The following is a 25,971-nucleotide window of genomic DNA, read 5'->3' on the forward strand; positions in this document are numbered from 1 at the left end:
GTACATGATAAAAACGGCATTTCAAATTAGCAAGGAAGAATGGGTTAGTCAAAGTGTGAAGGCGGTTTGGGTAAAAAACTATGTTAAATCCCTACCTCACAGCCTATGTAGAAATAGAGCCAGGTACAATGGCTCATACCTGTAATCCCAGTGCTTCGGGAGGCCAACCCAGGATTGCTTGAGGCCAGGAGTTTGAGACCAGCCTGGACAACATAGCAAGACGTTTTCTTTACAAAAAATTTAAAAATTGGCCAGGTATGGTAGCATGCACCTGTAGTCCTAGCCAAAAAGGCTGAGGCAGGAGGATTGCTTGAGCCTAGGAGTATGAAGCTGCCAGTAAGCCATAATTGTGCAACTGCACTCTAGCCTAGGAAACAGATCAAGACCCTGTTCCAAAATAGCAACAAAATATAAGTAAAAAATTTAAAAAACAAATGGAAAAGCCACACTCTAATGACCCTTAGCTCAAGGCTGAATCTTAACAGGTTTTTGATGCTCAAAGCCACTTTCAGTCTTAATTCTTTTGGGAGCTTAGGATCAGTGCAACCCTCCAAGGCCCCGCAATATCTGGCATATCTTTCCCTTTTCATCTCCATTTGTGTGTTCAGCTAAATAATATTTCCCCCAGGGATGTCCTCTTTCTAATCCCTGAAACCTGAGAAAATGTTATCTTATGCAGTGCTATGGTTCGAATGTGTCCCCCACAAAGCACACATTAGAAACTTAATCCCCAGTGCAACAGTTTAGGAGGTGGGGCTTAATGGAAGATGTTTAGGTCATGAAAGATCCACCCTCACGAATAGATTATACCAATTGTAAAAGGGCTTGAGGCTTAGAATTTTATCTCTTGCTCTCTTTCTCTCCCTCTCTTTGCCCTTCCACCATAAAATGACACAGCCTTTGCCAGATACCAGCCCCTGGCTCTTGGACTTCCCAGCCTCCAGAGCCATGAGCCAATACATTTCCATACATTATAAATTATCCAGTCTATGCTTTTCTGTTCCAGCAGCACAAAAGGAACTAAGACACATGGTTAAAGGGACTTGATGATTAAATTAGATACTGAAGTTGAGGGGGTGTCCAGGTGGGCCCAAACTAATCTAAAGGGTCCATACGAGAGAGGCAGGAAGATCAAAGTCAGAGAGAAAGGAGGTATCAGAAAGAAAGGTTGGAGTAATGCCCTTTGAAGACAGAGGAAGGAGCTACAAGTCAAGGAATGCTGGTAGCTTCTAGAAGCTGGAAAAGGCACAGAAATCGGTTCTTTCCTGGAGCCTCCAGAAAGACCAGCCCTGTAAATACCTTGATTTTAGCCCAGTGAGACCTATTTTGGACTTCTGATCTCAAGAACTGTAAGATAATGAACTAGTATTATTTTAAGTCACTAAATTTGTGGTAATTTGTTACAGCAACAAAACGAATCTAATACAGCTTGCAAAGAGGTTGGTCATTTCCTGAGTACCCTCTGTAATCCAGGCAAGAGTGACAGAGAACAACCTAGAACCTAGAGCTACAGAAGCAAACCAGACAGGACCACTGCCCTGGGAGAATTTGCCATCTCTGGGAAGAAAACCACTCACGAATTATCAATTCATTAGTTACGGAATTTACTCACTGTGTCATAAGCCTCTAAGTTAAAAAGCTGGCTCTGAGGGCTTTAACAAAGGAGCCTGATAGATATTACCTTGAAGGGCAAGTAAAGGGCCTCTGAAGATGTGATGTTTAAGCTGATCTCTGAGGTCTGGGCAGGAGTTACCTAGGCCAAAAGTCACAAAGACTGAACAGGGTGTGGCTGGAAAGGGGTCCCGATCCAGACCCCAAGGGTTGGTTCTGAGATCTTATGTAAGAAAGAATTTGGGACGAGTCCATAGAGTAAAGTGAAAACAAGTTTATTGAGAAGGTAAAGGAGGGAGGCTAAGGTGGGTGGATTGGCTGAGCTCAGCAGTCCAAGACCAACCTGGGCAACATGGTGAAACCCCGTCTCTATTAAAATACAAAAAATTAGCCAGGTGTGGTGGTGTGTGCCTATAGTCCCAGCTACTCGGGAGGCTGAGGCATGAGAATTGCTTGAAACTGGAAGGCAGAGGTTGCAATAAGCCAGGATAGCACCACTGCACTCCAGTCTGGGCGACAGAGAGAAACTCTGTCTCAAGAAAGAAAAAGAAAGTAGTTGGGCACTGTGGCTTATGTCTATAATCCCAGCACTTTGGGAGGCTGAGGCAGGTGGATCACAAGGTCAGGAGTTCGAGACCAGCCTTGCCAATATGGTGAAACCCCATCTCTGCTAAAAATACAAAAATTAGCCAGCTATGGTGGTGGGCACCTGTAGTCCCAGCTACTTGGGAGGCTGAGGCAGAAGAATTGCTTAAACCCGGGAGGCAAATGTTGCAGTGAGCCGAGATCGCACCACTGCACTCCTGCCTGGGCAACAGAGTGAGACTCCATCTCAAAAAGAAAAAAAGAAAGAAAGTAAAGGAATAGAGAATGGCTACTCCACAGACAGAGCAGAACCGAGGGCCGCTGGTTGCCCAATTTTATCATTATTTCTTGATGATATGCTAAACAAGCGGTGGATTATTCATGTCACCCCCTTTTCAGACCATATAAGGTAACTTCCTGACGTTGCCATGGCATTTATAAACTGTCACGGTGCTGGTGGGAGTGTAGCTGTGAGGATAACCAGAGATCACTCTCATCACCATCTTGGTTTTGGTGGGTTTGGGCCGGCTTCTTTACTGCAATCTGTTTTATCAGCAAGGTCTTTATGACCTTGTGCCAACCTCCTATCTCACCCTGTGACTTAGAATGCCGTAACCATCTGAGAATGCAGTCCAGTAGGTCTCAGCCTCATTTTACCTAACCTGTATTCATGATGGAGTTGCTGTGGTTCACACGCCTCTGACAAAGTCAGGGGCAACCATCTGTGCAAAGGCCCTGAGGCAGGAAGGATCTGGAGGGTGAAAGGCAGGCAATGGTGAGCAGAGCACCAAGAGAGACCAGGAGCAGTCAGGCAGAGCCAGGACAGGGCTCCCTCCTGATGCAGAGGCTCACCTGCCTGCTCCACTCCTCACCCGGAAGACACACATGTTCAGAGTCCTTGTGTGAAGCATTTCAGGGTCTAATTGTCATCAGTCGCAGAACAAATGATGGGAAGAGGCTGGCAAATCCTGCAGCCAGCCAGGATCACATCACTGCAGAAATGGGTGCCCGGGGCAGGCCAAGACTTCTTGCAGCCCCAAGCATTAGCTGTGTGGCCAAGTCAATCACAGGAGGCCAGGAAGGGAGATAAACCCTCCCAGAAGAGCAAGAATGACAAAAATGTCAGAAGCCGGAGGCAACTGGCCGGGCCCGCAGACAGCCGGAGCCAAATCAGAAGGAAACTGCTACCTTCTCTCAAAGGCTTCATAACCACGGGGCTGGGGAAGCCCAAGTGATACTCCAGTGAGTTTTTGGCAGGCCTGGTCGCCTCCAGGGGCCACAGAGCCGCAGACATCCTGCAACAAACCCTGATCCAGGGACAACTCCCTGGGGAAAAGAAAAGTCTGAGCCGATCATAAAGACTCCAAGCAGGGGACATCCTCCAAGGGACTGGGAACTGTCGGGGATTCTCGGACAACCTCCTCAGAGTCCTTGTATTTCCAGAACAAGAAAGGGGGTGGGAGATCAAATTCTTGCAAACAAAGACAGATAATATTTAGACTGCAAACCACCGCTAAGTCATGAGTGCGAACAGCTTACACACATGCAGAGCAAATATCTGTCTTCCCACTGGTCTTGGTGTCCCCAGCCCCTGAATCTGGAGGATCAGTTGAAGCCAGGAGTTCGAGACCAGCCTGGGCGACATAGGGAAACACCGTCTGTACAAAAAAAATTTATTTTTGTTTGGATGGAGTCTCGCTCTGCCGCCCAAACTGGAGGGCAACGGCATAATCTCAGCTTACTGCAACCTCTGTCCCCCAGGTTCAAGCAATTCTCCTGCCTCAGCCTCCCAAGTAGCTGGGATTACAGCCACTCACCACCACACCCAGCTATGTTTTGTATTTTTAGTAGAGACGGGGTTTCACCATGTTGACCAGGCTGGTCTCGAACTCCTGACCTCAGGTGATCCACTTGTCCCAGTCTCCCAAAGTGACGGAATTACAGGCGTGAGCCACTATGCCCAGTCCCCCAAAAACTTTTTAAATAATAAATTAGCTGGGCATGGTGGGGCACACACCTGTAGTCCCAGTTACTGAGGAGGCTGAAGCAGGACGATCACCTGAGTCCGAGAGGTGGAGGCTGCAGTGACCTGTGATTGTGCCATTGCTCTCTACCCCTAGGTGACAGAGCAAGATCCTGTCTCTAAAATGTAAAAATAAAATAAAATTTAGGCAGGCGCAGTGGCTCAAGCCTGTAATCCCAGCACTTTGGGAGACCGAGGCAGGCGGATCACAAGGTCAGGAGATCGAGACCATCCTGGCTAACACGGTGAAACCCCGTCTCTACTAAAAATACAAAATGTTGGCCGGGCATGGTGGTGGACGCCTGTAGTCCCAGGCTGAGGCAGGAGAATGGCGTAAACCTCGGAGGCGGAGCTTGCAGTGAGCCGACATCGCGCCACTGCACTCCAGCCTGGGCAACAGAGCGAGACTCCATCTCAAAAAAAAAAAAGAAAAGAAATTAAAATTTAAAAAAAGATAGATGGGGCTCTCATTGAAATGAACAGCAATGATTAGTCAGCCTCTCTGCCAAACACATTTCTTTGTTTGATTCCAACCTATTTTAATTGTTTCGTTCACTGATGAAGGACTAAAGCAATGAAGGGAAGTTGCTGGCTTAACTGTGGGTCCTTCAGAGGTAAGTCACCGCTAGGCATAGCAGCTCATACCTGTAATTCCAGCACTTTGGGAGGCTGAGGGAGAGAATCGCTTGAGCCCAGGAGTTCAAGACCAGCCTGGGTAATGTTGCAAGACCCAATCTCTATGAAAAATACCAAAATGATCCAGGCATGGTGGAGCATGCCAATAGTTCCACCTACTTGAGAGGCTAAGGTGGAAGGATCATTTGAGTCCAGAAGGTCAAGGCTGCAGTGAGCTGTGTGATCACACCACTGCATTCCAGCCTGAGCAACAGAGCGAGACCCTGGCTCCAAAAAAAAAAGTGAGTCACTGCAGGCCGGCTGCATGAGACAAGGCAGAAAAAGCCCTTTCCGCTCCCCCCCCCCCGACCTTGGGGCCTCCCCGGGTCCCTTCTGCTGTCACACTGTCTGGGACACGCAGCTCATCAGAAATCCTCAGCCGGGCACAGTGGCTCATGCCTGTAATCCCAGCACTTTGGGAGGCCAAGGTGGGAGGATCAATTGAGACCAGGAGTTTGAGACTGACCTGCACAGCACAGTGACACCCCCATCTCTATTTTAAAGAAAAGAAAAGAAGGCCAGGCACAGTGGCTTACGCCTGTAATCCCAACACTTTGGGAGACCGAGGCAGGAGGATCACCTGAGGTCAGGAGTTTGAGACCGGCCTGGCAAACATGGCAAAACTCATCTCTACTAAACATACAAAAATTAGCCAGGTGTGGTGGCAGGTACCTGTAGTCCCAGCTACTCGGGAGACTGAGGCAGGAGAATCACTTGAATCCGGGAGGCGGAGATTGCAGTGAACTGAGATCACGCCACTGCACTCTAGCCTAGGCGACAGAGCCAGACTCTGCCTCAAAAAATTAATTAAACTAAATGAAGAAAATAAATCCTCAGCCTCAGTCCTCACCAGAGGCATCTGAACACCCTCAGATCCCTCCCGTCTGCTTCTCAGTCACATCTGGGGGTGATCCTCTGCACTGACGCCCGAAGCGGCTGAGGTTCAGCTGGGAGTGCAGATAAGCCCGCACCCCTCACTCTGGTCTTAAAAACCTGAGCAGGGTCCTAAGAGACAAGGAAAAACCATCAGGATTGCAGCTTCTGTTTTCTCTGGCTCCCCTGCGGCAGCAAGGGTGGGCTCAACTTCACGGGGAGGTCTGAAATGACCCCAGTGAGCAGGCTTAGGACCAGCTCTTGGAGAGCACCAGAAACCTATCAGGCCATTTTCCTCATCCTACGAGACCTGCCTTGAATGGGGACTCCTCTAGGAAGTCCTCAGCATTTAGCCCCCATCCACAACAGCATCTCACAGGGTGTGCAGTCTGAAAGACACCATCCTGGCAAAAGGCACCCTAGAAAAGGATTCTGTGGCCTCATATGTTTGTAGTTTTGTTTTGGGGGGGGATTTTTTTGAGACTTTTTTTGAGACAGGGTCTGGCTATGTCACCCACGCTGGAGTGCAATGGCTCTATCATAGCCTCCACCTCCTGGGCTCAAGTGATCCTCCTGCCTCAGCCTCCCCTCCCAGGTAGCTGGAACTATAAGCATTCAATACTATGCCTGGCTAGTTTCTTTTTTTTGTTTGTTTTTTGTAGATACAGGATCTTACCATGTCGCCCAGGCTGGGCTCACACTTCTGGACTCAAGTGATCCTCCCACCTCAGCCTCCTCCCCAAGTACCTGGGACTACAAGCACACATCACCATGCCTGGCTAATTTTCTCTCTTTTTTTCTTTCATTCATTCTTTCTTTCTTTTATAGATATGGGGTCTTGCTATGTTGCCCAAGCTGGTCTCACACTCCTGGGCTCAAGCAATCCTCCTGCCTCAGCCTCCCCTCCCAAGTAGCTGACACTACAAGCTTGCCATACCACACCTGGTTAATTTTTATTCTATTTTTTTGTAGATTGGGGATTTTGCTATGTTGCCCTGGCTGGTCTTGAACTCCTGGTCTCAAGTGATCCTCATGCCTTGGCCTCCCAAAGTGTGGGACTGTAGGTGTGAGCCACTATGCCCAGCCATGCTGCCTATGTTTGTGAAATCTATCATCTTCCCAAGCTTTACAAGCCCCATCAGCACACTACACCATCTGAGAAAAGCCTTTATCCTTTCACATGGCCTCCTAGAGTGCATACTAGACATTGTTCTAAGCACTTGATTAATATTAACTGGCATAAGCCCCAGAATGACATTATGAAGGAAACACTCTAATCATACCCATTTTATAGATGAGGTGACTGAGGCACAGAGAGGTCAGGCAACTTAGTCAGGGCCACACAGAACCTGGACTCAGACTCAGGCAGCCTGGCTCCAGATCCTACTCTTCACAGCCTTCCTCTTTTTTTGAGATGGAGTCTCACTCTGTCACCCAGGCTGGAGTGCAGTGGTATGATCTCAGCTCACTACAACCTCCGCCTCCCAGGTTCAAGCAATTCTCCTGCCTCAGCCTCCCGCGTAGCTGGAATTACAGGTGCCCGCCACCATGCCTGGCTAATTTTTTTGTATTTTTATTGGAGGCGGGGTTTCACCATGTTGGCCAGGCAGGTCTCAAACTCCTGACCTCAGATGATCTGCCCGCCTTGGCTTCCCAAAGTGTTGAGATTACAGGCGTGAGCCACTGTGTCTGTGCACTTTATTTCTATGATTATTACATTGTAATATATAATGAAATAATCCTACTACTCACCATCATGTAGAATCAGTGGGAGCTCTGAGCTTGTTTTCCTGCAACTAGACGGTCCCATCTGGGGGTGATGGGAGACAGTGACAGATCATCAGACATTAGATTGGGGTGATGGGAGACAGTGACAGATCATCAGGCATTAGATTCTCATAAAAGTGCACAACCTGGACTCCTGGCCTGTGCAGTTTACAACAGGGCTGGAGCTCCTACGAGAATCTACTGCTGCTGCTGGTCTGACAGGAGGCGGAGCTAATGCGGTAATGCTAGCCAGGGCAGCGGCTGTAGAGATGAAGGTTCAGGCTCTTTCACCTGTCACTCACCTCCTACTGCGCGGCCCGGTTCCTTGAACTGGTCTTGAACCGGTACCTGTGACCCGGGGGGTTGGGGACCCCTGCTTTACAAGATCACTCTGGAGGCAGCTAGGGGTGGGGCAGACAGGGAGATGCAGGAGGCCGGAATGCACACCGCTCTCCTATTATTTCAGAATTAACCTGGACTCAGTCCGGCTTGTTTCAAGGTAGTCTGTTACAGGACTCCGAAGGGAAGCACTAGACCCTGGTTTCTGGGAGGCAGGCAGAGAGAAGGCCAGGCTGGGAAGGTCAGGGACCCCGAAGACTTGGAGGGCAGAACAGCATGGCGTGTGTATGTTTCCGTAGGATTGTCTGCAGCATTCCCGGAGCACTTTGTGCTAACATTCCCGAAAATCCTCTAACAGTTAGTTATTTTTGCTCTTTTCCCCTGCCCCAGGCTGAATTGATCCGGGTCCAGCTCACACACTCTCAAAGTGGCAATGAAGTGTCACATGAGTTCGAGCCAAGAGAAGCCTGGAGGAGTGCTATTATTGCCATAGGAATTGTTTCTCTGGGAATGGATTTTAAAATAACAGACAAGCTGGGGGAAGAGGGGAGCGAGATGAAGAGAGGGAAGATTCAGAAAATCCTGGAGCTTGAGGACAAGGTCTCACCAGATATTTACATCAAAGCCATTCTGTGTGATTCTCAGGAAAAGTCTCCCTTCCCTATGCGCTCACACTTCAAAGGGAGAAGCGGGACCTGTAGAGCTGGGATCTCTCCATGGTTCCTCTAAAAGCGGCTTCAGGAGCTGGCCTCATGTGAACAAAGTGCAGAGAAAGGGACCTCGCTCCAGAACGGCAAACGTGCACTGAGGCAGAGGCATTGCCTCAGTGTCCCAAAGGAGAAAGGTCAAGGTATTTGTTCATTCATTCATTCATATGTTCATTCATTCACTCAACACACTTCCCTTGAGTACCTGATCCGTGCAAGTCCAGAAGATGCTGAAATTTGGGGTTGAAAACTCCATGCAGGAAAAATAACAGTATTTCACAAAAATGCAAGATGTGTGAAGTCTGCTTTGCTGCCGTTGCAAACCTAGAAAATGCTGCAAAAACTTTGCAATGTTCTGAGAAGCAAAGCAGCAGACTCCTTGGTGTCCCCCCAGGCACTGGAGACAGCAGGGAGCTCAGGCCTGAAGCCTCTCTGCCTGTCCGTGATCCACCAAGGGACCAGGTCCCGCTAGCTCCGAGAACTCCTTTCTCCCCTGCTCCATCCATCAACTACCTCCTAACTGGCCTCCCTCCTTCCACTGTCCTTCCTCTGCCAGCCTCTTCCCCAACCAGCAAAGTTGGCACAAGCCTGACTGTGACCAAGCCCAGACTATAAAGGCAAGCTCCTTAAGGTGGCAGGAAGGAGATTTCACATTCAGACTCCAACAGCTCAGCACCTGTCCTCTGCCTGCCCAAGCCCACGGTCTGCTCTTGCTCTGTCACCCTGATTGGAGTGCAGTGGCACGATCATAGCTCACTGCAGCCTCAAACTCCTGGGCTCAAGCAATCCTCCCACCTCAGTCTCCTGAGTAGCTGAGACTACCGGCGTGTTCCACCACACCTGGCTAATTTTTTATTTTTGGTAGACACAGGGTCTTGCTATGTTGCCCAGGCTGGTCTTGAACTCCTGAGGTCAAGCAATCCTCCCACCTTGGCCTCCCAAAGTGCTGGGAGTACAGGCATGAGCCACCACATCCCACCAGTCCAGCCACTCTGAACTCAGTCCCACTGACTATATGTCAGGCAATAGGTGATGACACTTCCAAGCCCTTATACAGCAGTCTGTCTGCCCAGAATGCCCCAGTCACTGCCTCAAGCTCTCCTGTTCATCCTACAAAACCCACCTCCTATGTTGACTCTTCTGAGAAGTCCTCCACATTTAGTCTCTATCCACTAGAACATTTTCCTAAGTATGTGGTCAGGAACACAGTCCTAACAAAATGCTCCCCAGAAGGCCGGGTGTGGTGGCTCACACCTGCAATCCCAGCACTTTGGGAGGCCAAGGCAGGTGGATCACTTGAGGTCAGGAGTTCAAGACCAGCCTGGCAAATGTGGAGAAACCCCAACTCTACTAAAAATACAAAAATTAGCCGGGCATCTTGGTGGATGCCTGTAATCCCAGCTACTTGGGAGGCTGAGGCAGGAGAATTGCTTGAACCCGGGAGGCGGAGGTTGCAGCGAGCCAGGATCATGCCACTGCACTCCAGCCTGGGCAACAGAGCGAGACTCTGTCTCAAAAAAAAACAAAATGCTCCCCAGAAAAAGATTCCAATATATTTGTATTCATATATTTGTGGAATCCCCCCATGCTTGCAACCTTTGCAAGGCAGGTGAACACAGTCCATGGTCACATGCCTGAGCAGAGCATTTACTATCCTTTTTCCTAAGAACGTTATTAATATATTTTTTTATTATTATACTTTAAGTTCTAGGGTACATGTGGATAACGTGCAGGTTTGTTACATATGTATACTTGTGCCATGTTGGCGTGCTGCACCCATCAACTCGTCAGCACCCATCAACTTGTCATTTACATCAGGTATAACTCCCAGTGCAATCCCTCCTCCCTCCCCCCTCCCCGTGATAGGCCCCGGTGTGTGATGTTCCCCTTCCCGAGTCCAAAGAACGTTATTAATATTAACCCATTTAAGCAACAGAACAACTTAATGAAGTAAGTACTGAGATCATTCCCATTTTACAGATGAGAAAACTGAGGCACAAAGACTCCCAGCCTCCCACATACCCTAGCTCCCCTAGCTCACTTTGTACACATTTGTATCACACCAATTTCCACTCTTACTCATGGATCTGTTTTCCTCAACCAGTCTCTGAGCTCATCAAGGGCAGAGGCTGGGTCTGAATCATCTCACTGCCCCAGAGACAGGGTCTCACTCTGTCACCCAGGCTGGAGCGCAGTGGTGTAATCATAGCTCACTGCAGCTTCAACTTCCTGGGTTCAAGCCATCTTTCCACCTCAGCTTCCCAAGTACCTGGGACGACAGGTGTGTACCACCACACTCAGCTAATTTTTTAGTCTTTTTGCAAAGACAGGGTCTGACTATGTTTCCCAGGCTGGTCTGAAACTCCTGAACTCAATTGATCCTCCCACCTCAGCCTCCACCAGGACTACAGGTGTGCACCATCACACCCAGCTAATTTTTAAAATTTTCTTCACAGAGACAGAGTCTGGCTATGTTGTCCCAGCTGGTCTCAAACTCCTGGGCTAAAGTGATCCTCTCAACTTGGTCTCCCAAAGTGCTGGGATGAAAGGCATGAGCCACCATAGCTGACCACAGTCGCCCCTTCTTGAACGTAGGGAACCAGAGAGCAAAGGCAGGGGCCCAACACTGCAGAGGTATGCAATGCAGTCAGAGGGACAAGGCCCTGTGGATGTGATCATCCACTTCCCCAGAGTCTGCTGAGCTCTTCCTCCATGCAGGGCACCAGGCAGAGCCCCCTGCCTTCATGTTTGAGTCCTCAGCCTCTCCCCGACCTGCATGTGGGCTCAGTGAATGCAAGGTGATTAAATGCCTGACCTGGAGTGGCTCATATTTCCAAGAGGTTGTGGGCAGGGCTGAGCCCCGGCTCATGCACGCTTGCCCAAGGCAGGCTGCTCAGAGTCACTCCTGTAGGGAGTAAATGAAGAAGGAGAAATGATTCCATCTGCAAGAAGGGAAACTGGGGAAGTGAGTCCTCAAAACAAAACCACAATCACAGATGCAGTGGGTGCAGGGGCTAACCACAGATGAGATGAACAGAAAGCTGGGAGGTAAATCCAGAGAGACTTCCTGGAGGAAGGGTGCTTGTGGTTCTACCAAAAGAACAGGAAGTCAAGGTAAGGGGGAGGCATTTTGAGTGAGGAGGGGACACACCAAGCACTTTGGCTTAGACAAAACCACAAGAAAGTGACTTCAGAGACAGAGGGAGCTTGAAGCAGCAGGTACAGATGAAGGAAAGGTGGGTGGGGCGCGGAGGTTCATGCCTGTAATTCCAGTACTTTGGGAGGCTGAGGTGGGCAGATAATCTGAGGTCAGGAGTTCGAGACCAGCCTGGCCAACATGGCAAAACCCCATCTCTACTAAAAATACAAAAAAATTAGCTGGGTGTGGTGGTGCATGCCTGTAATATCAGCTACTCAGAAGGCTGAGGCAGCAGAATCGCTTCAACCTGGGAAGCGGAGGTTGCAGTGAGCTGAGACCGTGCCACTGCACTCCAGCCTGGGCAACAGAGCTAGACTCCATCTCAAAAAATAAAAACAAACCAAACAAACAACAACAACAACAACAAAACTGCATGTCAGTTTGATTTATAACTTTTTTTTTTTTTTGAGATGCACTCTGTCACCCAGGCTGGAGTGCAGTGGTGTGATCTCAGCTCACTGCAAGCTCTGCCTCTCAGGTTCACGCCATTCTCCTGCCTCAGCCTCCCCAGTAGCTGGGACTACAGGCGTCCACCACCATGCCTGGCTCATTTTTTGTATGTTTTGTAGAGACAGGGTTTCACTGTGTTAGCCAGGATGGTCTCGATCTCCTGACTTCATGATCCACCCGCCTCAGCCTCCCAAAGTGCTGGGATTACAGGAGTGAGCCACCGCACCCGACCGATTTATAACTTTTAAATATCTAGCCATATGGTGAATGGTCTTCATCTTTAGTCTTGCCCCAAGCCCCAAAAATGTTAGGAGTGGCCAGGGCTTGCAGGTGTTATAAGATCAGGGAAGCCTATTCTTAGCCCTGAAAGGCCATACTGACCCAGCAGCATTTAAAATCGCCTCTTCAGGCCGGGTGCGTTGGCTCATGCCGTAATCCCAGCACTTTGGGAGGCCAAGGTGGGCAGATCACCTGAGGTCAGGAGTTCGAGACCAGCCTGGCCAACATGCAGAAACCCCATCTCTACTAAAAATACAAAATTAGCCGGGCATGGTAGTGCATGCCTGTAATCCCAGCTACTAGGGAGGCTGAGGCAGAAGAATCGCTTGAACCCGGGAGGCAGAGGTTGCAGTAAGATGAGATCACGCCATTGCACTCCAACCTGGGCAACAAGAGCAAAACTCCATTGAAAAGAAAGAAAAGAAAGAAAAGAAAAGAAAGAAAGGAAAGAAAAGAAAGAAAGGAAATGGCCTATTCAAAATGTACCCCAAGAAGAAACTGCTGATGGGAATGTAAAACACTGTAACCCCAGTGGAGGGAAACTTGACGCTATCTAGCAGAATTAAACATGTGTTTGCCACTTAACAACACAAGTGTCTATCAGTAGAGGACTAGTTGAATAAATATAGTCACTCACACTGTACACAATTACAGACCCATAAAAATGGATGCAGAACTCTACTAAAAAAACACAAAAAATTAGCTGGGCATGGTGGCACGCACCTGTAGTCCCAGCTACTCGGGAGGCTGAGGCAGGAGAATGGCGTGAACCCAGGAGTCGGAGCTTGCAGTGAGCCAAGATCATGCCACTGCACTCCAGCCTGGGTGACAGAGCGAGACTCCATCTCAAAAATAAAAATAAAAATAAAAATAAAAAGGATGCAGAAGATTATCTTTGCTTTATTTATTTATTTATTCGAGATAGAGTCTCACTCTGTCACCCAGTCTGGAGTGCAGTGACATGATCTGGGCTCACTGCAACCTCCACCTCCTGGGTTCAAGCAACTATCCTGCCTCAGCCTCCTGAGTAGCTGGGATTACAGGCATGCGCCACCACACCCAGCTAAATTTTGTATTCTTAGTAGAGAAGGGGTTTCACCATGTTGGCCAGGCTGGTCTCGAACTCCTGACCTCAAGTGATCCGCCCACCTTTCTGGGATGACAGGCATGAGTCACCATGCCCCGCCTATCTTTGCTTTTTGATAGAGCCATCTCCACAACACGTTGTGATGGAAAAAGGCCAAGTGCAAAACAGAATAACTAACACATTACCTCTGTGTAAGAAAAGGAGGATGCGGACACAAACACACATATACTCATACACACTCTAACACTCACACACACACACAAATTGCTTACATTTACAAAAAGAAACAATGGAAAGAGAAACCAAAAACTAACTCAAAATCTAGCTACCTACAAATAGTAAATAAGGGGGAAATCATGTGTACAAGTGTTCTAGAAATTACAAATTTTAAAAAGAGTCAAAATTATAGTACCACTTTGAAGTAGGAGCCGGGACTTGACTCTGGAGGTTGGGCTTGACACCGGACCAAATTGAGGACTACCTAAAACACGTTAGGACAAAGCACATCCCCATAAGACTCACTCACCAGGGTGCCATGTGAATTACCACTTACCAGGGCAACACCCAGAAGTTACCACCCCTTTCCATGGCAAAACCCAACAACCTGGAAGTTACCACCTTCATCCTAGAAATTCCTCCATAAACTGACCCTTAATTTGCATATAGTTAAAAGTGGATATAAATAGTGCTGAACTGCCTCTGAGCTGCTAGTCTGGGCACACTGCCTATGGGGTATCCCTGCTCTGCAAGGAGCAGGACCTCTGCTGCTGCTGTGCACTGCTGCATCAATAAAAGTTGCTGTCTGACACCACCCACTCGCCTTTGAATTCTTTGCTGGGTGAAACCAAGAACCCTCCTGGCCAAGCCCCAATTTGGGGGCCTGCCTGTCCTGCATCCACTTTGCGATCCTTAATGAAATAATGACATAGGCAAAGATCTCCAACACCTCAAGCATCACAAGAGAAAAAGAGAGACGACCAGACGTTGTGTAATTGCCAGTGGAAAAACACTACACCACCCAAGAGGTAATTCTGCCAAAATAACGATGATCATAATAAGGAGAAAATGAAGGAGGAGGAAGAACTAGATCCAATCAAACTCTTGATCCAATTTCCCATTATCTGGGAAATACAGAGGACAGATGAACATGCTCAAGGCACCATGAGCATAAAATCAACAAAATCCTGAACACGGAACATTTTAGAAGGGTGAGTTTCTGCAACAAATAAATTGCAACAAAAAGAAGGGAAAAAGTGGAAGACACTTGTAGACAGTGGTGTTCTGCTGAATATTTAACACCCAGCTTTCCAGAATAAAGCCATGTCCTTCTGTTAGTCAGTTCAGGGCTGCCATAACAGAATACCATAGACTGAGTGACTTAAGCAGCAGACATTTATTTCTCACAGCCTTGGAGGCTGGGAAGTCCAAGATCAAGGTGCTGGCAGATTCAGTTCCTGGTGAGGGCTCTCTGTCTGGTTTGCAGACAGCCGCTTTCTTGCTATGCTGTGTCCTCACATGGCAAAGAGAGAGAGCTCTGATTTCTCTTCCTCTTCTTCTTTTTTTTTTTTTTTTTTGAGACAGAGTCTCACTCTGTTGCCCAGGCTAGATAGAGTGCAGTGGCATGGTCTCAGCTCATTGTACCCTCCGCCTCCCGGGCTTAAGTGATTCTAGTGCCTCAGCTTCCCAAGTAGCTGGGATGACAGGTGTGCACCACCACACCTGGCTAAATTTATTATTTTTATTTATTCATTTATTTATTTATTTATTTATTGAGACGGAGTCCCCCTGTGTCGTCCAGGCTGGAGTACAGTGGTGCGATCTAGGCTCACTGCAAGCTCCGCCTCTCAGGTTCACGCCATTCCCCTGCCTCAGCCTCCCGAGTAGCTGGGACTACAGGCACCCGCCACCACGTCTGGCTAATTTTTTTGTCTTTTTAGTAGAGACAGTATTTCACCATATTAGCTGGGATGGTCTTGATCTCCTGACCTCGTGATCCACCCGCCTTGGCCTCCCAAAGTGCTGGAATTACAGGCTTGAGCCGCCACACCCGGCCTCTCTTCCTGTCCTTATAACACCACTAATCAAATGATGGGCACTGCCCTCACAACTTCATCTATGTCTAGTTACCTCCAAAGGTCCCATCTCCAAATACTAGCACATTGGAGGTGAGGGCTTCAATGTATGAATTCGGTGGGGACACACCGATCACTCCAGAGCATATCCTGATATAATATGGTAGACTAGACCACTTATGAAGCATTTCTGTCTCTCCCAACACCCCCAGATAGAGACCACAAATCTAATCAAACCTTCCAACCTAACTTACAAAATAGAAGAGATACAGGGGGCAGAGGATCCAATTAATTACACCACTGGGAAGCAAGTAGCTAAATCTAGTATGTGGACATTTTAGAAAACAACTGGTCTTCAGCAACTTGACAGCGTGGAGGAAAAATTACTCTTTCAATGGGGGAGGACTTTCCCACACTAAAAGGGACAGAAGAGACAGAATAACCAATAAGCAGACTTATTTAGATGCAGATTTGAACAAACTAACAATTAAAAACTGCTTTTTGGCAAGGCACAGTGGCTCACACCTATAATCCCAACACTTTGAGAGGCCAAAGCTGAAGGACTACTTGAGGCCAGGAGTTCAAGACCAGCCTGGGCAACATAGCATGACCCCATCTCTATGAAAAAGTTAAAAATTAGCCAGCCACGGTGGCCCATGCCTGTGGTCCCAACTACTTAGGAGGCTGAGGTGGAAGGATTGCTTGGACCCAGGAGGTTGAGGCTGCAGTGAGCTATGATTGTACCACTGCGCTCCTGCCTAGGTGACAGAGTGAGACCTTGTCTTTAAAAAAAAAAATCAGGCTGGGCACGGTGGCTCAAGCCTGTAATCCCAGCACTTTGGGAGGCCGAGACGGGCGGATCACGAGGGCAGGAGATCAAGACCATCCTGGCTAACACGGTGAAACCCCGTCTCTACTAAAAAATACAAAAAACTAGCTGGGCGAGGTGGTGGGCGTCTGTAGTCCCAGCTACTCGGGAGGCTGAGGCAGGAGTATGGCGTGAACCTAGGAGGCGGAGCTTGCAGTGAGCTGAGATCCGGCCACTGCACTCCAGCCTGGGCGACAAAGCAAGACTCCGTCTCAAAAAAAAAAAAAAAAAAAAAAAAAAAAAAAAAAAAAAATGAGACTTTAACAAGGAGCAGTAACAATGAAATTAAAGCAGATTCTTTGTCAAGAAACACCCCTGTCATCATCGCCCGTCAACTGAGACCAAGCCCCGGTAAACACACCACTGAAGGCCAAGGCTGCAAGGACCACTGTGCCAACTGCTGTCCCCCAAGCCTTCAACTTCTGGAGATCTTGGATCTCAAGGACAAGGGACACTTGTGAAAGATAGCTCGTGAAACACAGAAACATGTGACGGCCAGGCCAGCTCCAGCCTATAACTCACCCAGGCAACAACCAGGTCCCTGCAATGCCCATGCTGGGCTTTCTGGGCAAAGAGACTCAGTCACATTCAGGAATATTAACTTGCCCCAAGCCTCCCCACCACCTCCTGGTATCCTTTTCCGGAATCCACTTCCCACAAATTCACCCACATCCTCCCTAAACCTAATTATATCCTCTCCCCATTCCTATCCTGGTGGAAAGAGTTCTGGAAGATTCCCACACTTGTTTGAACGTCTTTTTGTTTGTGCTAAAATGATCCCTTCCAAGTTTCTGCAGAGGTCCCCAAGTTCCAGCCCACCAAATGCCAGAATGAGGTCTCCATTAGCCCCCGATCTTCATGGACCTCACCTCCTGCTTTTCTGCAGGCATATTTCAGGCTGCAAAGACGTTTTTTTTTTTTTCTTCGCACACTTTTTAACTACAAAAGCATTACATGAATATATGCTCTTTGCAAACCATCCATTCAATCCCCATACTGGCCAGTAGGTTCTCTTTGGGGCCGAGCACAGTGGCTCATGCCTGTAATCCCAGCACTTTGGGAGGCTGAGGCAGGCAGATCTTTTGAGGCCAGGAGTTTGAGACCCACCTGGCCAAAATCACAGCATTTTTTATTGGCCAACAATATAAAAATTAGCCAGGTGTGGTGGTGGTTGCCTGTAATCCCAGCTACTTGGGAGGCTGAGGCAGGAGAATCACTTGAACCCAGGAGGCAGAGGTTGCAGTGAGCCAAGACTGCACCATTGTATTCCAGCCTGAGCGAGACTGTCTTAAAAAAACACAGAAACCAGAAAAACATTCAGACAAGCCACAAACAGACAGAGGGAAAATGGGACAGTCCCCGGGCCCAGCCCTAGACTTCTTCATAACATTAACTGCTGAAATGGTTTCCTGGAAACTTTTTTGAGGCATTTATCTACCTAGATGTGACCTGATTTTTCTTTTCATAAACGAAATCATGCTGTATCAACTTGAAAAGCTCATTTTTTAGACAATCCTCACATGCAACTGTGTAGAGGCCACGCTAGTGTGGGTGTTTGGAGAATACTCCTCATAGAAGCCCCGGGTAAGTATTTCCAAACAAAATGAGAGAAATAGGATTGCATGCAAACTTTTCCAGAGGCACTTCTATGCTTTTCTGGGTCCCGCCCTATCCAGCCGTGAGTGTGTATTTCTTCCCAGCACGAAACATCCCTGTCTCCTTGTTATTAAGGCATTAGCCAGAAATCATCTTGGAGTCCTCTGATTTGGTAAATATCAAAGAGAAAAAAAGAATGAGAACCTGTCTTCTAGCTTTGATAAGCAGAGCAGTATGCTAGAAAACACCAGATCTGGGCCTGGCGTGGTGACTCACGCCTGTAATCCCAGCACTTTGGGAGGCCGAGGCAGGAGGATCTCTTGAAGCCAGAAGTTAGAGACCAGCATGTGCAACATAGTGAGATCCCACCTCTACAAAAAATTAAAAAATTAGCCAGTCATGTTGGTGCCAGTCTATGATCTCAGCTACACAGGAGGCCGAGGTCGGGGGATCACTTGAGCCTGGGAGATCAGGTCTGCAGTGAGCTATGATCGCACCACTGCACTCCAGCCTGGGCAACAAGCAAGACACTATCTAAGAAAAAAATAAAAGCACAAGAGGTCAGTCCTGAGTGGCTACTGGGCCTAGCAAATCCTGAGCCTCTATTTCTTCAGCTCAAGGAAAGATACTACTCTAATGTTTTAACCCTAGGGTTGTTAAGGATCAAAAGAAATGGAGATTGGGAGGGGCCAAGGCGATAGGATCTCCTTGAGCCCAAGAGTTTGCGTCAAGCCTGGGCAACAGAGTTGAGATTCTGTCTCTGCAAAAAATAAATTAAAATGTAAAAAAGAGATGGAGGGAACAGACACAGGTAGTGCATTCCAGAGCGCTGTCATAGCTGTGTGGGTTGTAGTTATTACTAAATGAGGAAAAGCTAAATTCAAGCGAGTTATGCAAACGAGGCGTTTGGCAACTTCTACTTGCATGCTTACGGTTTTCTGGGGAAATTCAAATACGGGCTCCGGAGTCGCATCCCTGAGCGTCCCGGGGGTGGCCATGGCGCCACCTGCCGGCCGAGAGAGAGGAGACTCTTGGCCGGTCCCGGCGCCCGGGCCCGGTGACCCTGCGCCCTCTCCAACCCCGCCACGGAGCCACCGGATCCCAGCCGGTTCTACGTCCCGGGGTGGCTGGGGAGTCGCAGCCGAGGATCCTCCGCGGCCTCGGCCCCAAAGACTGGGCGGGAATGACCCCTCCGGTGTCCTGGGGCCGCTGATAGGAGAGGGGGTGCCCGGGACGCGAGGCCTTGACCACCCGGGAACCTGCTCCGCGACACAAAGCCGCAGCCGCGCAGGTGAGCGGCGGAGCCACGTGAGCGGCTGAACGCCCGGAGGAGAGCCCCAGCCCGGGCCACTGCGGTCGGAGCCACTTCCACTCCGAGCCCGGAACGAGGGGGCGAAGGTTGGGGAAGCGAAGAAAGGAAGGGACAGGGTGGGCGCGGCCAGAGACCACCGCAGCCCCGGACCCGGACCCGAACCCTCAGCCCCCGCGGCCCCACCACCCCAACCCTCAGCCCCCTCCGTCGGTAGTTCTAGCTGCCCCCTCTCTGCAGCACCCAGCCCCCGCCGCCCCGCGTCCCTAGCCGCCAGTCGCTCTGCACCCCAGGCCCTTCGGTCTCTCCCCCCGTGACCCCAACCCCCAGCCCCTGCCGTTTCGTCCCAGCTGCCCCGTGTCCCCAGCCCCTGGCCTCCGCCACCCCACGCTCCCAGGCCCGCACCCCAACCCCCTCCAGTTCTGGTTCCAGCTGTCGGGTGTCTGCAGCCCCCAGTCCCCGCTGCCCCGCACCCCCAAGCCCCGGATAGCCCCGCGCTCCAGCCCCCGAGTCTCTCGCTCCAGCCACCCAGTGCCCAGGGCCCCCGCCGCCTGCGCCCCCCGAGGCCCCGCCACCCCGCGCTACTCACCGGCGGCTCGTGTAGCCGCTGCCAGGGGAGCCGGCGCCGGGCTCCGGGTAGCCGTGCTGCTGCAGGGCTGCGGCCGAGAAAGGATAGAGGAAGCCGGTGGCCAGCGCCGACCCGCAGAGGCAGCAACACGCCCAGGGCAGGAGCAGGGCCAGCTTCATCGTGCGCGGCAGACCGCGGGGACCTGGAGTCCCGGGCACGAGGACCGGCAGGAGCGCACCGGCGCCCGGACCGAACCTGCGGCCCCGGCCGGGAGCAGAGCGAGAGGAGCCGGGCGAGCGATCGGCGCCCGGGTGCGAGCTGGAAGTGTGTGGGGGGCGCCCACGCCTCTCCGGGGCCGCCTTTTCAAATTCGGCGAGGTGGGCTCTAAGCCGTCAAAGGGGGCGTGGGGCTTTCTTGTTAACCCTCGGTGGTCCGAGGCCGAGGAGGCGGCAGAGCTAGGGTGCGAGCTCCGCTGGGGGTCCCTGGAGCCTGGCACCCCGAAAGCCAAACCTCGCGCCCGGGCCCCCACTACACACTTCAGAAGATTTGCAACCAAATCTTTTTCGGGTCCACAAACGCTTTCGGAGCGCCCATTCTGTGCCTGCCAATTTCACCGGGACGATGTTGGTGAATCCTCGCCACACTGCCCTCGGTGGTCCCATTCAGAAGTGGAAACTGAGACTGGAGAAAGTTAAGCCAGACAAATGCGCGTCTTCCGCTCAGGGCTCTTTGGATCAAAGCACTGCGTGCCCGTGAGAAACCGTCCAGAACTTCCCAAGAATCTTCTCCTTCCCCTTTCACCTCCAGCCCCCAGCTGCCTCGCTGACTCTTCCAGGTAAGAAGCTTTGGGAAGGGCGGAAGGGTCAGTTGGGGTGAGAAGTTGTAGCTACATTGGGAGGCGGGGGCGGACGGATCACCTGAGGTCAGGAGTTCGAGACCAGCCTGGCCAACATGGAGAAGCCTCATCTCTGCTAAAAATACAAAAATTAGCCTAATGTGGTGGCAGTCGCCTGTAATCTCAACTACAGGCTGAGCTGAGGCAGGCGAATCACTTGAACTCAGGAGGCAGAGGTTGCAGTGAGAAAAGATCAGGCCACTGCCCTCCTGGATGACAAAGTGAGGCTCTGTCTCAAAAAATGAAAACAGTTCTAGCTAGAATCACAGATTCATGAGACACGTCCTATCCAGAAAAGGGCTTCAGGAAGATGTAAGACAATCCCACCTTTTATAAATAGAAAAGCACAGTCCCAGGTCCCATGCTGGGCCCAAGGCCAGCCTGGCCCCAAGTTGGTCTTTTCTGTGTTGCAGAGTTCCCTTAGGGCCTGGACCCGGCTCCAGGCACAGGTGGGGCCAGACCAGAAATCCAGCCCGTACTCTACTTGCCCTGGTTGGGAGCACTCACTTTTTTCTTTTTTTCTTTTCTTTCCTTTTTTTTTTTTTTTTTTTTTTTTAAGATGGAGTCTCGCTCTGTCACCCAGGCTGGAGTACACTAGTGCGATCTCAGCTCACTGCAACCTCTGCCTTCTGAGTTCAAGTGATTCTTCTGCCTCAGCCTCCCGAGTAGCTGGGACTACAGGCAAGCAATACCATTCCAGGCTAATTTTTGTATTTTTAGTAGAGATGGGGTTTCGCCATGTTGGCCAGGCTGGTTTCGAGCTCCTGACCTCAGGTGATCCGTCTACCTCCGCCTCCCAAAGTGCTGGGATTACAAGCATGAGTCACCCAGCCCAGCCTGGGAGCTTCTTCCCTAATTCTCCCAAAAGCATCCTAAGGGTGCAGATTCCCTGAGACTTGCTCTGCCCCTGCGACCACTTGAGAACTCCTGTCTGTAAAATGCCTACAGGTTGGAGAAAAACCATCAAATATGGAAGTGCTTGCTGGACTGCAGCATATTTTGCAAAAGGATTGTAGAGGCCGGTGGCGATGGCTCACTTCAGTAATCCTAATGCTTTGGAAGCTGGGCACAGTGGCTCAGGCCTGTAATCCCAGCACTTTGGGAGGTCAAGGCGGGCAGATTACTTGAGGTCAGGAGTTCAAGGCCAGCCTGGCTAACATGGTGAAACCCTGTCTCTACTAAAAATACAAAAATTGGCTGGGCGTGGTGGCGGGCGCCTGTAATCCCAGCTACTCAGGAGGTTGAGGCAGGAGAGTCACTTGGACCTGGGAGGCCGAGGTTGCAGTGAGCCGAGATTGCGCCCCTGCACTCCAGGGCAAGACTCTAGCTCAATAAATAAATAAATAAATGGAATGTCCACACTTCCCAAGTCCCGAGTCTGTCTTAAACTCAGAATTGGTCGTCTAGGAGTAAACAGCCTCCTAATTGAATCGCTTCATTCCTCTCGCCCTCCTTCCCTCCCTTGAGGCCTAAAAGATTTGGAGAATTTGGGTTATCAGGGGATTTTCAGTGCCTCCCCCAAAAGGAATCTGAACTGTGCTCCTTGGGCAGTTGGCCAACACCTAATAAATGATGAGGTCATCCCCCCCAGGAATTTGTAAGCGTTCTGTCTTCCACCTTCCCCTGCCTTCTACACATAATGAGATCTTAAAGAGTAGAGAAAGGCCATGTTGCTGTGAACTGGACTTTATGCTGCTGGTCATTACGGTAAGGGAGCAGGAATGTCGTTTATTATCTTCAACTCATTTTTCCAGTGCCAGAGTCTGCACCCAAGCTAGGGTGACCATGGAGAAACGGGGAGACAAAGGAATAACATTACTCCATATAGTGCTAGAGTATTTTAGGACAAAAGCCTCTTTTTTTTTTTTTTTTTTTTTTTTTTTTTTTTTTTTTTTGAGACTGGGTCTCACTCTATCGCCCAGGCTGGAGTGCAGTGGTGCAATCTTGGCTCACCGCAACCTCCGCCTCCCTGGTTGAAGTGATTCTCCTGCCTCAGCCTCCCAACCTGGGAGACTGCAGGCGCCTGCCACCACACTCAGCTAATTTTTTTTTAATTTTTAGTAGAGAAAGGGTTTCACCATGTTTGCCAGGCTGGTCTTGAACTCCTGACCTTAGGTGATCTGCCCACCTCGCCCTCCCAAAGTGCTGGGATTACAGGCATGAGCCACTGTGCCCAGCCTAGGATGAAAGTCTGTAGAACAAGCACAAATACATCCCAGAAACTGCAGAAATAAAATGGTCATCTGAGTCTCATCCTTTCTTTTCTTTTTTTTTTTTTTTTTTTTTTTTTGAGACTGTGCCTCTGTCTCCCAGGCCGGAGTGCAGTGGTGCGATCTTAGCTCACTGCACCTCGACTTCCTGAGCATCAATCCTCCCACCTCAGCCTCCCAAGTAGCTGGGACTACAGGCACGCATCACCAAGCCTGGCTGATTTTTATATTTTTAACAGAGACACGCTTTTGCTATGTTGCCCAGGCTGACCTCGAACTCCTGGGCTCAAGGAATCCACCCGCTTCAGCCTCTTAAAGTGCTGGGATTACAGGCGTGAGCCACCATACCTGGTCCTCTTCCTCATGTCCGGGACAATAGGTTCATTCTGGCCTGTAAGCATGTAACAGGCAACTTCTATGTGCCCGTCTCTGTGCTGGGTGCAGCGAAGTGATATTGAAAATGCAAATAGCCTGGTACCCACCCTCAAAGTGCTTACACTATTTTCTGAGAAGGCATTAAAAAGATAGCTGGCGGCCGGGCCTGGTGGCTCACACCTGTAATCCCAGCACTTTGGGAGGCCAAGGAGGGTGGATCATTTGAGGTCAGGAGTTTGAGACCAGCCAGACCAACAGAGTGAAATCCAGTCTCTACTAAAACTACAAAAAAATTAGCTGGGCATGGTGGCGCATGCTTGTAGTCCCAGCTACTTGGAAGGCTGAGGCAGGAGAATCACATGAACCCAGGAGGCGGAGGTTGCAGTGAGCCGAGATCTCGCCACTGCACCCCAGCCTGGGCAACAGAGAAAAACCCCGTCAAAAAAAAAAAAAAAAAAAGAGAGAGAGAGAGCTGGCAGAGTGGACAGATGCATACGAGATGAGGTTCCCGTTATTTATTTTTTCATTTCATTTTATATTTTTATATTTTTATTTTTTTTAGACGGAGTCTGGCTTTGAAGCCCTGGCTGTAGTGTAGTGGTCTAATCTCGGCTCACTGCAACCTCTGCCTCCTGGGTTCAAGCGATTCTCCTGCCTTAGCATCCCAAGTAACTTAGATTCAAGCGATTCTCCTGCCTCAGCCTCCCGAGTAGCTGAGATTACAGGCACCTATCCCTATGCCCAGGTAATTTTTGTATTTTTAATAGAGACGGGATTTCACCATGTTGGACAGGCTGGTCTCAAACTGCTGATCTCAAATGATCCACCCACCTTGGTCTCCCAAAGTGCTGGGATTACAGGCGTGAGCCACCGTGCCTGGCCAATTTTGTTTGTTTTTAGACAGAGTCTTGCTCTATTGCCCAGGCTGTAGTGCAGTGGCACGATCATGGCTCACTATACCCTCGACCTCCCAGGCTCAAGCAATCCTCCCACCTCAGCCTCCCGAATAGCTGGGACTATAGGCATGCGCCACCACACCTGGCTAATTTGTTATTTTTGTTTTTCGTAGAGACAGAGTCTGACCATGTTGCCTAGGCAGGTTTCCAATTCCTTGCCTCAGCCTCTCAAGGAATTTGCATTGTTTTGAAAGAAAAAACACACATGTGGTGAACAGTAAAAGTGGGAGAATTGAACAGCCCTAGAATCGAGTAGTCACAGAGCCCTCCAAAGGGCCCGGTTTTCTACATTAGAATGTTAGCTGCAGGCCAGGAGCAGTGGCTCATGCCTGTAATCCCAGCACTTTGGGAGGCCGAGGCGGGCGGATCCCTGAGCTCTGGAGTTCAAGACCAGCCTGGCCAACATGGTGAAACCCCATCTCTACAAAAAATACAAAAATGAGCTGGGTGTGGTGGCTCATGCCTGTAATCTCAGCTATTCCGGAGGCTGAGGCAGGAGAATTGCTTAAGCCCAGGAGACAGAGGTTGCAGTGAGCTGAGATCATGCCACTGCACTCCAACCTGGGTGACAGAGTGAGACTCTGTCTCAAAAAAAAAAAAAGAATATTAGCTGCTGTTGTCACGACAGCTGCCGCCTCTACCCCCTCAGAGTCCCGATATTCCACACAAGTACTTGTCTCTGTATTTCAAAACTGTACCCTTGCCATTGTCTAAATCCATGCAAAACTTCTGGAAAGGCAGAAGCCATTATTCCCAAGAACCAGAGCTATCTAGCATTAAAGGCTTGGATTTAGGCGGGGCACGGTGGCTCATGCCTATAATCCCAACACTTTTGGAGGCCAAGGCAGGAGCTCAGGAGTTCAAGGCCAGCCTGGACAACATAGTGAGAACTTATCTCTACAAAAAAAAAAAACTTAAAAAAATAGCTGAGTACTTGCTAATTAATCCCAGCTTCTTGGGAGGCTGAGGTGGGAGGATCGCTTGAGGCCGGGAGCTGGAAGCTGCAGTGAGCTGTGATCACTCACTGCACTCCAGCCTGGACAACAGAGTGAGACCCTGTCTCAAAAAAGGTTTTGGGCTATGCGTGGTGACTCACGCCTGTAATCCCAGCACTTTGGGAGGCCGAGGCGGGTGGATCACCTGAGGTTGGGAGTTTGAGACCAGCCTGACCAACATGGCGAAACCCTGTCCCTACTAAAAATATTTAAAAATTAGTGAGGCATGGTGGCAGGCGCCTGTAATCCCAGTTACTTGGGAGGCTGAGGCAGGAGAATCGCTTGAACCCGGGAGGCGGAAGTTGCAGTGAGCCAAGATCACGCCACTGCATTCCAGCCTGGACAACAAAGTAGATTCCGTCTCAAAAAAAAAAAAAAAAATGGTTTTGGAGTTGCAACCCAGATTCAGTGCTCCTTCCTCCTCCTTTCCTTGGTGACATTTGGTTACCACATAACCACCCTCCATATCCCCACTAAATGGAACCTGGACAAACATGGCTGTCTGTTCACAAAGTCCTTTCTTGGCCCTTGT

The 25,971-nt window shown here is 49.8% G+C and overlaps 1 protein-coding gene across 1 annotated transcript in view; it reads right to left on the reverse strand.

The window, feature by feature from the left end:
- Positions 1–20,437, reverse strand: part of COL26A1 (collagen type XXVI alpha 1 chain) — a 195,626-nt gene extending 175,189 nt beyond the window's left edge. Inside the window, 1 exon segment of the mRNA XM_073012720.1 lies at positions 20,030–20,437. Coding sequence (XP_072868821.1) covers positions 20,030–20,187 — 158 coding nt within the window. The 5' untranslated portion in view covers positions 20,188–20,437.
- Positions 20,438–25,971: the final 5,534 nt, after the last annotated feature.

This window comes from Chlorocebus sabaeus, chromosome 28, assembly GCF_047675955.1.
Source record: "Chlorocebus sabaeus isolate Y175 chromosome 28, mChlSab1.0.hap1, whole genome shotgun sequence".
Classification (NCBI taxonomy): domain Eukaryota; kingdom Metazoa; phylum Chordata; class Mammalia; order Primates; family Cercopithecidae; genus Chlorocebus; species Chlorocebus sabaeus.